Raw genomic sequence first — 11,534 nt, forward strand, 5'->3', positions numbered from 1 at the left:
ATATGCCATATAAAAATACATACATATGTTAATTTTGAAATTTTCATTTAAAAATATTGAGAACTTAATATTTTAATTTTAAATTTTGCATTGAAAAAATCTCACATCGAAAGTTTTGTGATTAATGGCTTAAATTGGTTTGTTACAGAAAATATATAAATGTTATATAAGTAGAAAATCTCAATAATAAATATTTATATTAACATATGTCAATACAATTGAAATTTAGATTATATACTATATAAAATAAGTAAAATGATTGTTTTGATTTATTTACCAAAATAATTATTGTAAATAAGCAAGTGTTAATGTTTTGATTTATGTGCTTACTTTAATTTAATTATATACATAATACGTAAATAAATACAAAATAAATAATAATATGTAAAAATCATTTTGTATAATGTTCATTCCGTGTAAGACGCAAATATTAAGATAGTTAAAATTAGAAAGATCTTAGTTCTTTTTGTTTGGATTTTTTTACCGCTTCAGTACTACTTTAATTAGTCTTTTCAAAACAACCGTTTTCAATCTAAAATCTGGTTTATCACCGATAGTCAGTACATTCTCATATCGCCTTAGCATCATGCTTGGTTTTGCACCTCTAAAGTAGTACCGCTTCATTTAGTTATTACTGTCACCATTATCATAACATGTGTTCTTTTTTCTCTACGCGAGAGGAATATGATCTAATGTAAATTGAATGAAATAAACGACTCATTGATCCAGAGAAAGAGAATTTCAAATCACACAAATCAAACTGTCACGAGACAGCGGAGACGGTAATGTAAATCAGAGAGAAGATCAATGGTCCCTTTGAGTGTATTTTATTAGGAAGAGACAAAAAAGACTAGTCATGAAAAGTACCAAAATGTTGGACATAGCTCCATTTGTACTGACACTTCAAATTGACATAATTCATAATACACATATATACATACATATGCATCTCTGTCTTGTTGCTTCCAGAAGTGTTTACTTCTTTGGATATTGTGATCCATATGCCGCATACGTTGCCCATCTCTCTATCGTTTATTTTTTCTTGGATCTCACTCTTTTTTTTATATACTTTAGATTTATTGTGATCCATTGTTTTATAATCTCTATAATTGACTATTTTCTTAAAAATATGTATCAGTGGGGCAATTAATTAGGGCTTATTTGATGTGTGCACCAGATGAAACCGACCCGGAATTATATCAGTTACCAGTCTTTTTAGACTAGACCTTTAGTGATTCATTTCTCAGTGTAATAACCGGTACACTAACTCAGCTTATACTTTTAGGACAAAACCAATGTATCACATATGAACATATAGGCTAACAAAATAAGACAACTTATTATACGATTTTAATTGTGAGCAAAATGACAAAATTATACGATTTAACATACGTTTTTAAATTTTAATAAAAATTCCAAATACCTTAGTTTAGGTTTAAGAAGGATTTCTTAGAAGGTTAGTAAGAATATCTGAAGCAAGCAGTACATATTCATAAACTTCGAAAAACTAAAATTTGTGTTACTGATGGAAGTATTGGATTTTGGTATTAATGTTTGGAAATACGCAAAATATTATTTTCTGACAATGTGTCTAAGAGTTTTTTTAGGAGTTGTATTTTAAAATTAACATAAACAAGCATGCATGGTGTAGATTAGACATGCTATCTAGTAATCGTTAGATTAGTTTTAATATCGAACTAGCCGATCGGGTTATAATAATTGTCGGTAAAGAGAAGTGTGTGACCACTTTCCAAACAAATATAAGATCATGTTTATTTGCGGAAAGAGACAATAAAATTTGTAACAAGAGTTAGTTTCGTATGCTCTATATCGCCTCTTGTTTCCGATTCAGATAATAATAGTACCCAAATCTCGTTATTACAACTTGTCATGTGTGATCTTCTTGGTCACTTCAAGTGGATATATTTTATCTGAAATATGTAAAATAACTTTTTTGGGTGAAAATATATGTAAAATATAAATTATAACATTATCTGTCCGTTAAAAAAATCAGGGATCTATATGAAGAAAAGAACGAAAAACTTTATTGGCAATTCATCATTCTCTGTGAACCTTATATGAATATATGGCGGCCGTCCCAGTCTCTTATTTTCAGTCCGTTTTTACAATATCTTATTCAAATATTTTATTATTCTTTTATTAATAATTTGCTTGGTCCCAGTTCATATCTAGCATCTTCCCTTTTTCATGATATATTTATGTGAAAAAAATCCGTTCACATCGACCTTTCTCTCTTGAAAATCAATCCATCTTCGACTAGGACTTTCAGTTTTAGTGTCTCGGTTTCAAGAGTAAAAGTTAAAATCAACACAAAAATACATACTGTATAAAACAATTAAAAGTGGTATATATATGTATATTTACCATACTTTTTTTGAAGCTTAATATACTACTAGGTTAAGTAGCTGTGGAATTTTCAGCCACTACAAGATGTTGAATCCATGCAATTATGAAGATACAATAGCCTCAAAGGTAGAGAAAGAATAAAGATTCCGTTTGGTATAAAATATATCCAGGTACATGTATTAAAAAAAAATTGTAAACATAACGTTGAGGGAGATTGATAGATCGCATGGTGTCCTTTTCTAGCATATGAAAGAACAAAACCCTTAAGATCTCAGAGAAGCTAGCTTAGCTAGCACCTATTTAGCTCTACTAGATTTCTGTCTTTCCTCTATGGCTCTACCTCTCTTCTCACATTGATCTCAGTACATCGCTCCGTCATCCAATTAATGGCCCTGATCAGCTCGATTTTCAAGAACCCTATGCAGAAGAGAACTACTAAAAAAACAAAAAGAAGAAGAGACAGAACTAGTCAATGAGACAGAAGTCACAGAACTAGTCAAACTACCTTTGGTTTGTTTTTGTTTTAATGAAAACCTTTGATTTTGTTAGTATTGCTTGTATGATGATGATAGTACCAGTTCATTTCTAAAAAGAAAGATGACAAGATCAATTTTGAGTTGGATCAACATGATCCACGACTAACGTTTTCTTTATAATTAGGGGATAATCCAGTTTTTTTACCATCCTATTAATTGGAACTTTCATTAGATCTTTTCAATTTAAGAATAAACATTGATAATTTATGTTTTTGCATAAATTATTTCTCTTCATACATAAAATTTTGCTTGAACTTGGATTCCGTGATTTAGACAAATATTTTCTGTCTAGGACAGCTAAGTTACTTATCAATTGCATATATGTCATCGGATATGGTAAAATGTAGCACCAAAACTTGAAGTTGATGGTAAAAAGAGAGAGAGTGATAGATCACATTCACATTTCCCTAAGAAAAACTACTAAGTATAAATCGTTGCTTGATAATTTAGCCTAAGGAATTAATATGTATATAAATATAAATTGATGGACTGATTTTAAATTTAAAAATGAAAACGAATTGTCTCTTTGTGTGTGTGCGGGTCCTCAGTGATCTGTAAATCTGATAAGAAGGAACTGAATAAGTTTGGCAATACTAAGGTGGGGATCTGTTCTTCCTTTACCATTCTAAACCTATCTCTTGTCTTTTGTTATTCTCTCTTCTCTCCCTCTGCCTCACTTCTCATCTCTCAAATCATGTTTCTCTCTCCTCTGGAAGAGATTATTGATGGATCACATGTGTTGAAAGGATCACGAGCTACATCAAGTATATTTACAGGTTTCAAAAAATCTATGCACTGGGTCAACTTTAACTATTATTAGTAAATTAAAAATAATATTGAATTTTTTGTAAATAATAATGAATAAATAAATTATTGTATATATATTTAGCAAGTAATGCTAGGATTAATCCCCTAACAAATAAAATCTATAATCTTTAAGTACTAACCACTACTACTACGGGGTGTTAATTAAATAGATCCACTAACTTTTTTTCATTTATGTTTCTATCTCTTTTCTATGCTAACTGATTTTTACTTTTTAGTTTATTAATACGAGTGGATATCTCCATTAAAATACTAGTTTTCAGTTTTTGTTATCAATATACAAATATATGAACACTGGTCAATTAATCAGGTTAAATATAAATGTTGAATAAATTTTTTTCTATATTTGACCAAATATATTCTAAACTCGTTTCTATCGATACTAGTTAGGGCAATACTAGTATCAGAGACAATCATAAAATAGAAAAGTCACCAAGTTTTTTTGGTAAAATAAAGTCAGCAAGTTGATGATACATCTAAACTTTTTAGTACAAACCAAATAAACCTTTTTGTTTTTAGTTTAAGGGGTATGAAAATAACATGAATTCTAGGAACCCTAGATTTGAAAAGATCGACTACAACTAAAAGAATCATTATTATCAAGATTCGTGTGGCTCTTACCCTCCAAATATTTATATAAAATATGGTCTCATTTTTCATTTTTCTCTGTTTCTCTAGTGGGGTAAGGAAATTAGATAGGGTTTGTTTTGAATGGAATCGCCCGCTACAATTCCATATACACAGTTTGTCGCATGTGTTTGGTTTCCTATGGGCGCCATGGACTCACGTGAACCGCTAAGTTAATTAAATATACGTAAATTTTCTACTTCCTTTTAATAATTTTCTACTAGCTTATCCAGTGACCATACTAGCAAAAACATACAGTATAAAAAGAGCATTTCATCTTGGATTGGACATCCTAAAACATTGGATTAACCAAGATCGTTACATAATTGGTTACATATAACTTAAACGATAAATTTATAAATATAAATAATTTCTCTGGTATTTAAAAGAATAAAAATAAATAAAGTCTCTCATTCTGTTAGTTGCTTTCACTTAATCTATTATTAAAAATTCAATATAAAGGATAATCCGAACTAATATTTGTTGTGGGTTTACGATCAGACTGGTCTGAGGGTAGAAATTAAAAACAGTATCTTTTATCCATGTCTTCGAGAATTCACTGCACAAGTTGATCGTTATATATATATATATGTGTATAATAGAAACCATGTTGGGCTCCTATCTCATCTCATAGCATTTAAAAGGGATCATACATAGTACAGATTGGACTCTTTTAGTTTTGCCGTCTATGATCTCTCTGAGCTTCTCATCTAAGATCTCCCTCTCTCTATTTGAGTTTTCATCTCTCTTTCTCATCAATGGGTTCGAATTTTCATTACTCTATAGATCTAAACGAAAATCAAAACCATCATGAACAGCCCTTTTTCTATCCTCTTGGATCCTCTTCGTCTCTTCTTCATAATCAAGTTCTTTCTAATTCGTCATGTTCTTCCTCATCCATTTCGTCTCTTTCCTCTTACCTTCCTTTCTTGATCAACTCTCAAGAAGACCAACATGTTGAATACAAAAACACGTATCATGTTGATCATGTCCATCTTTCTCAACCCCTCAAGGTATATACACACACACCACATACATAGGTGTTTATAATCATATATCAACCTTAATTAGTTGCGTGTATATATATATATGTGTTATTTTGAATGATCTGGCCTTTTTAGTTAGTTGTTGATATGATGCCTGATCATGTAAAGTTCATACAATGAATATTTAGTTTTTAAATCTGTATTGAGAAATATTTGCATGAAAGAAGCTTAAATTGTCGAGTTAAAGGGAGAATCTTAAGAAACCACATAAATAATTACTTTGTTTTGTTAATTATAACCTTGATCCTTGATATATATCAGGCCAAGATGTTTAACAGTGGATCGTCATCATCGTACGATCACATGGTGCCAAAGAAGGAGACAAGACTGAAACTAACAATAAGGAAAAAAGATCATCACGAAGACCAAACCGATTTTCTTCATCAAAACCAGACAAAACCCAATTTAGACTCCGACAAGTGGATGATGTCCCCAAAGATGCGGTTGATCAAGAATACAATAACCAATAATAAACAGTCCACCGATCATACTAGTAAAAATAATAATGATCATAAAGAAGATCACCACCTTTTAAACCAGAAGATTAGTTTGGAAGAAGATCACGATGAAGATCTCAAGAAAATCTCGCCCAGGACGACCACGGCCGTGACCAGGGAAAATCGCGACAATACAATCAATGAGAATGGTTATGGTAATAACAATGGCCTGATTAGGGTTTGTTCCAATTGTAACACCACCAAGACTCCTCTTTGGCGAAGTGGGCCTCGAGGTCCCAAGGTAAATTAATTAATTTTTGGTATTGTATCTTATACTATTTATACCTTACTTATATTTGTGAAACACGTAGTTTTTTTTTTGGAGAACCTTTATTATTGTAAAACACATAGTTATGTGTTAAATGGCATATATATTTGGTTTATTCAAGTTTAATGCATCTTTAGACTTCATGACGCTTTTATCCTGAATGATATACACACGACTTTAAAATTATGTTCTATAATTTGATCAACTACAACTCATACACGCACATGATTAATATTCACAAACTTTTTTTTTATTACAGTCTCTTTGTAACGCATGTGGCATAAGACAAAGAAAGGCGAGGCAGGCCGCAATGGCTGCAGCCACAGCTGAGGGCGACCAAGAGGTGATGGCGGCACGGATGCAACAATTACCGGTGAAAAAGAAGTTGCAAAACAAGAAAAAGCGATCTAATGGAGGAGACAAATACGATATTACTCCCCATGTAGGGGCCTATACAAAAAAGTGCAAGATCAAAGAAGGAGATGAGTACGCGGCCGCGGTTGCTAAGATTAGTAAATCAACAACTTCTTCTGATTCTTCAGTTTCATCCAACAAACTTCGCTTTGACGACTTGACGATAATGTTGACCAAAAGCTCAGCTTATCAACAAGTGTTCCCACAAGATGAGAAGGAAGCTGCTGTTTTGCTCATGGCTTTGTCGTATGGAATGGTGCATGGCTGATCAGATAATGACAAAGTCTTCTGACGACAAATGGAGGTTAATTTTATAAATATATATACATAGTAATCAAAATAATGATAAGATTTTTAAATCTTGGAGTGATTCATGTGGTTTTTGCAAGTAGGTCTAATATGAGAAGCCTAAACATTTTATAATAAGAATGCGTGAGAGTTTAATATAATAATTAATAGCTCTATATTATGTTTTGGGAGATTTTGGTTTAGGGTTTAATAGTTTATGTTGTGTGTGTTTTTTCCCTGATGGAGCAATGATCACCGATAATGTGGGTGTTCTTTTTATTCCATCTTTATATTGTGTTACGTGATTTGAGAAATAATATAAAAAAATTATTTATCTTTTCATCTTTATACATGCCACCTCAATGTTAGATCAATCATAAATTGTGACCGATTTTAAATGTGACATTAACAAGCCATTCAACTTTCTTAAAGAGGCTTAAAGATGAATATATATCAATCGGATAAAAATCATTGGGGTTGTGAAAATATTCTGAACATATTTATCAAAAAAAATAATATTCTGAACATATTTATGAACGGATGAGGGAAAAGATGGTCGATATCACATATGAATGTGTGTATAGGACGAGATTATGTGCGCAGAAGATAATGTGTTTGTGTTGCATTTAAAGCGACGACATATCAAGTTAAAAGAGATCTTCAGAAAATTTCAAGCCCACATATTTTGTTATTCTACTTATCATAAAACTATCTTACTAATTTGTTTTTATGGGGTTGACCTAATTCAAAAAGTGTTTTTATTTCTTTTCCTTTCTCGTCTTTAATTTATTTTCCTGCTATGTTATTGTTTATAGGGTCAGTGTCTCCACGGTAGGACTGAGCGTTTTTATCTCAACCCGAAGTACTTACCTAAACTCGAACTCGAAAAACCGAAACCGGATCCGAATTGTTATACAAAATATCTGAACGTGACTTATGAGCTTAGTATTTTGGGATTTGGTTATAACTCGAACCGAACCGAAATCCAAATCCGAAGATATCCGAAATTAGTTAAATATGTTAGTGTTTTATATATGTTAAAGTGATTTAGATATTTTAGAGTAGTCAAAATATTTTTGTAGTTTATTTTATTTATTATTTTGAATATTTTTTAATTAATTTAGATAGTTTAACTAATTTTTAATTAGATTTATGAATAATTTTTATATTTTGAATTTTTTTGTCAATTTTTGAAGTTTTATATATATATTTTTGGACGATTTCAAACATTGGTTACATTCCGATCTGAACCGAATTTGGAAAGAACCGAGTCGAACCCAACCTGATAATTAGTAAACACATGAATGAGACTTATGAACATAACACCGAAAATTCAAAAATTTGAATCAGTCGAACACCAAACCGACTAGTCCCGAAGGCCGAGGCCTACTCCACGGTATGGTATCCTACTAACCATGTATGGGTTCTATAAAAAGTGTAAAGTGATAAATCCAATGTTTAAAAAAAAAATATTTAGTCATTAATACCAGTTTTTAAAGAGAATTTTATACGTCTATGAGTAGTTAGTTAGTTAATTAATGACACTCATCAAGAAAAGAAATAATTATTGGGTCCCCCTCTCAACTCCCTCAACATTTCAAAATCAACTTACAACCACAAACATATATTTCCATCTAATCCTCTGTTTTCGATTTTCCCTCACTCTTTCTCTTCTTCCATAACAATTAAAAAAAAAACCAGTCCTGCGTGTGTGTACATTCGATCAATGCCAGGAACTATACAAGTTTCAGGTAACAGCAACGTTCGATTTCTGGTAAAAACACCATTTTAACTTACTTTTAGCACTTATTGAAATACATGTTCTGTTCAAATCCTCAGTTCTGGGTCTTGTTGATGTTCAGACAGCTTCTTCAACCACTTCCATTAAAGGTATCAACTTGACTCTGTTACCTATATTGCTTTACCAAAAAAAACTCAACTTCTTTTACTTGGCAGTTGCTATGGGGAAGATAGAGTATCGAACTTCGGATTCAGGAGACTACATTTTGTAATTCATCTACTCTGATTAATTTTGAAATTTCAAAATTCTTGAAAGTCTGACACTTTCTTGTTTCTTTGACTTAACTTCGGCAACAGTCCAGTCACGAGGCTCCAGGAAAACTTGATTGTTACATTGTTAGATGTAAATGGTAACGGAATATTACACAAAGGTAACTTTTTACAACTCTTCAGAGATCAAAATGCTTGTGGGGGTTTCAGAATTTGTGTAACTTTTTTCGGAGGTTAGAGATAGAGACCAGGATGATCATAGAGAGTGGCTTCTTGGAAGAGAAAGTTTTATTCAATGGCTATGGAAATGTCCAACTGAAAATGCAGTTTGTTCTTAGTGAAGAAGATCGAAACCGCATACGTTTCCTGGTAAACAACTTCTTGATCATGTTGACATGCTCTGTTTTTATGTTCATTGGAGCTCTACAAAATTTCAAAATCTTGATGAATCCATTGGTTCTTGATTGATTGATTTCAAAGAGACAATCTGCATTGAGAAAGAAGCACAAGGAGCTTGTAGGTGGCAGTTCTTTTACCAAATCTAAAAGCATTGCTTCAGGTTAGTAGATGAAAAAAAAAACAAGAATGTTACTCCTCTGTTTTGTTTTTTTGTAAATTGTTTTGTTTCTGTTTCTAAATGTTTTTTTGTTTTTGTTTTTTTTCTTTCTCTTGATGTTATGAGAGATCTGTCTTCTCTAAGTCCGATGCAAACCCGAGACACCGTGGCTGCTGCTAGTCCAAAGACAGCTCTTGCTCTGTCTCAAGAGACAGAGGTTAAAGTATGATTATCAGTCACTTTGATAATCACTTTCACTCATACAAATTTCAAAATATTTCATCTGTGGCAATTGATTATTTCATTCTGTTTAGACTAGTGTAGATAGAGAGCCGGTTTCGTCAAATCTTATAACATGGAAGGCTGAAGTAAAGGGTATAACTGAGAAGAAGAAGACAAATCAACCATCTTCTTCAGATGTTTCTTTAAGCAAGAAGCTCCCGGAAGTTAAGAAACTAGAGAGTGTATCATTACTGGAGCAAGAAGATAAAGGCTTGATCAAACCGGAAAAGATCCCTAATAGGAAGCCAATGCGGCGGAGTTTGTCAGAGACAAACTTGAGCAATGTTCGGAAAATGATTAGCACCTTTGAAGTTAAAGTGACTCAGGTATAATTTTTTTTGGGGAGGTTTGAGTATGAATCTTTGTGATCAAGATCTTTTAAAAACGTTTTGGATTAAGATTCTTTAGGTGGTTTTCTTTACAGGATACAAATCTTCTGATGGGGAAGAGTCAAACTGAAGATGTGAAGGAAAATGCTAAGGCGCAGTCACAACCAAAAAGCTCTGTTAATATAGAGAAACCAAAAGAAAGGAAGATAAGTTCTGATACCACAGAGATATGTGATCATATAGTAACAGTTTCAAGAGAGGAAAGGCCACTGGTTATAGAGCATAAGAGCCCTGAAGAGAGCACTATAAGAAGTGACTCGTTAAGTAAGCAGAGAATAAAGAGAAGCTCGGTGGTGGAAGTAAGCAATGATGAGAAGAAACAGAGCAAACCTGTGCGTTTGAAGGATTCTCATCTTGAGAATGCACGAGGGTCACGTCTCTGGATATTTCCTGATGAGGCAAAGGATGTGTTACAGAAGAAGACAGAAGAATCCAAGAAGGCAAACACCGGTGAGGTACAAAAGCAGTTGCCTTGGTGGTTTTGTTCTTACAAATCTTTGTATGATATACGTTTACTCTGTAACATTTTCAGATGGGATTGAGCTGCAGAAGCATTGAGAAAATGAATATCAACAACAAGTGGAAGAACATTGAGAGATTGAAGAAACAGAAATCTCAGACATCTGCAGATTCAGAAAGTTCAAGAGGACCTGTTGGACAGGTAGGTTTTTATAAACATACATCATTAACCAAATATTACTTAAAATATGTTCATCGTATATGTGTGATTTTCAGGTGATGCGTGCATTGATTGTGGTGGGTTTTGCAGGCTTAGTGTTTTTGACACGGAAATGAACTTAAACAGGTTTGTGTTCTGCTGAAAAATGAAGCCTTCTGTATTTTTTTCCCCTGTTTTCTTCTGATGGAAGGAAACTCAAAATAGGTTCCTTGTGATACAAGCTTCAGCCTCAAATTTATTTGTCTCCTTGATACATTTTGCAGATGAGCCAAACCTGCATTTTGTGATTGTAATATTGGAACAGTTCTTTTAAAACAAGACTGTAAAAGATATATTGTTGCACATAATAATAGTTTTCAATGATATGCTTATATGCAATCACAAAAATAGAAATGTCCATTCATCATTGCTTCAAGTTAATTTGGTTCCATTTCTACAAAAAAAAAACAGTTGACAAAAAAAAATTGAGGAAAACTTTACAAATTGTCATGTATAGCTTTTCACTATAGTGTATTATATTATGAGTAATGTAGTGACAAAAAAATCAATGTTGCATGGAAAATTAACATTTTCACTATACGAGTAATGTAGATTCTGAGCATTTTAATGACAATTTGACATGGTTCTACACTTAAATAAGACTCATACTGGTGAAAGACAGAAGATTGTTGACAAAGGATCTTATTCATTATTGGGCGACAAGCCTTAATTCAGACTTGTGCAAGGGTTGTTCACATATTGGCACATGGA

At 32.3% G+C, this 11,534-nt stretch overlaps 2 protein-coding genes across 8 annotated transcripts; both read left to right on the forward strand.

Moving 5' to 3' along the window:
- LOC103856792 (GATA transcription factor 21) lies at positions 1-7,212 on the forward strand. The gene is made up of 3 exons (XM_009133920.3): positions 1-5,368; positions 5,663-6,139; positions 6,426-7,212. Exons 1-3 carry the CDS (start codon positions 5,114-5,116, stop codon positions 6,846-6,848), a joined length of 1,155 nt encoding a protein of 384 aa, XP_009132168.1. The 5' UTR covers positions 1-5,113; the 3' UTR covers positions 6,849-7,212.
- Positions 7,213-7,975: 763 nt separating this feature from the next.
- Positions 7,976-11,171, forward strand: LOC103856793. 7 transcript variants are annotated; one of them, XR_004456744.1, is made up of 11 exons: positions 7,976-8,619; positions 8,708-8,876; positions 8,966-9,039; positions 9,117-9,247; positions 9,359-9,437; positions 9,551-9,657; positions 9,749-10,042; positions 10,141-10,555; positions 10,638-10,766; positions 10,841-10,910; positions 11,048-11,171. XR_004456744.1 is itself a non-coding variant. In XM_033288664.1 (11 exons), the coding sequence occupies exons 1-10, from the start codon at positions 8,595-8,597 to the stop codon at positions 10,898-10,900; spliced, it is 1,488 nt and encodes a 495-aa protein (XP_033144555.1). In that variant the 5' UTR covers positions 8,008-8,594; the 3' UTR covers positions 10,901-10,910; positions 11,048-11,171. The 7 variants fall into 7 exon arrangements, 5 of the variants coding, with proteins under 5 accessions (XP_033144555.1, XP_033144554.1, XP_009132169.1 ...); XM_033288664.1 differs by having other exon boundaries at positions 8,008-8,619; positions 10,141-10,560; XM_009133921.3 differs by having other exon boundaries at positions 8,036-8,619; positions 8,708-8,758; positions 8,825-8,876; positions 10,141-10,560; positions 10,841-11,155.
- The last annotated feature ends 363 nt before the right edge of the window (positions 11,172-11,534 follow it).

The sequence above is a fragment of the Brassica rapa genome, chromosome A03 (assembly GCF_000309985.2).
Source record: "Brassica rapa cultivar Chiifu-401-42 chromosome A03, CAAS_Brap_v3.01, whole genome shotgun sequence".
In the NCBI taxonomy this organism is placed as follows: Eukaryota; Viridiplantae; Streptophyta; class Magnoliopsida; order Brassicales; family Brassicaceae; genus Brassica; species Brassica rapa.

Bases quoted from the DNA above. Each gene is read 5' to 3' on its own strand.
- LOC103856792 (XM_009133920.3), top strand. From the start codon at position 5,114: ATGGGTTCGAATTTTCATTACTCTATAGATCTAAACGAAAATCAAAAC. The intron at 5,369-5,662 runs GTATATACACAC...GATATATATCAG, and splicing joins ATCTTTCTCAACCCCTCAAG to GCCAAGATGTTTAACAGTGG. The intron at 6,140-6,425 runs GTAAATTAATTA...TTTTTATTACAG, and splicing joins GTGGGCCTCGAGGTCCCAAG to TCTCTTTGTAACGCATGTGG.
- LOC103856793 (XM_033288664.1), top strand. From the start codon at position 8,595: ATGCCAGGAACTATACAAGTTTCAG. The intron at 9,248-9,358 runs GTAAACAACTTC...TTGATTTCAAAG, and splicing joins GAAACCGCATACGTTTCCTG to AGACAATCTGCATTGAGAAA. The intron at 10,043-10,140 runs GTATAATTTTTT...TTTTCTTTACAG, and splicing joins TTGAAGTTAAAGTGACTCAG to GATACAAATCTTCTGATGGG.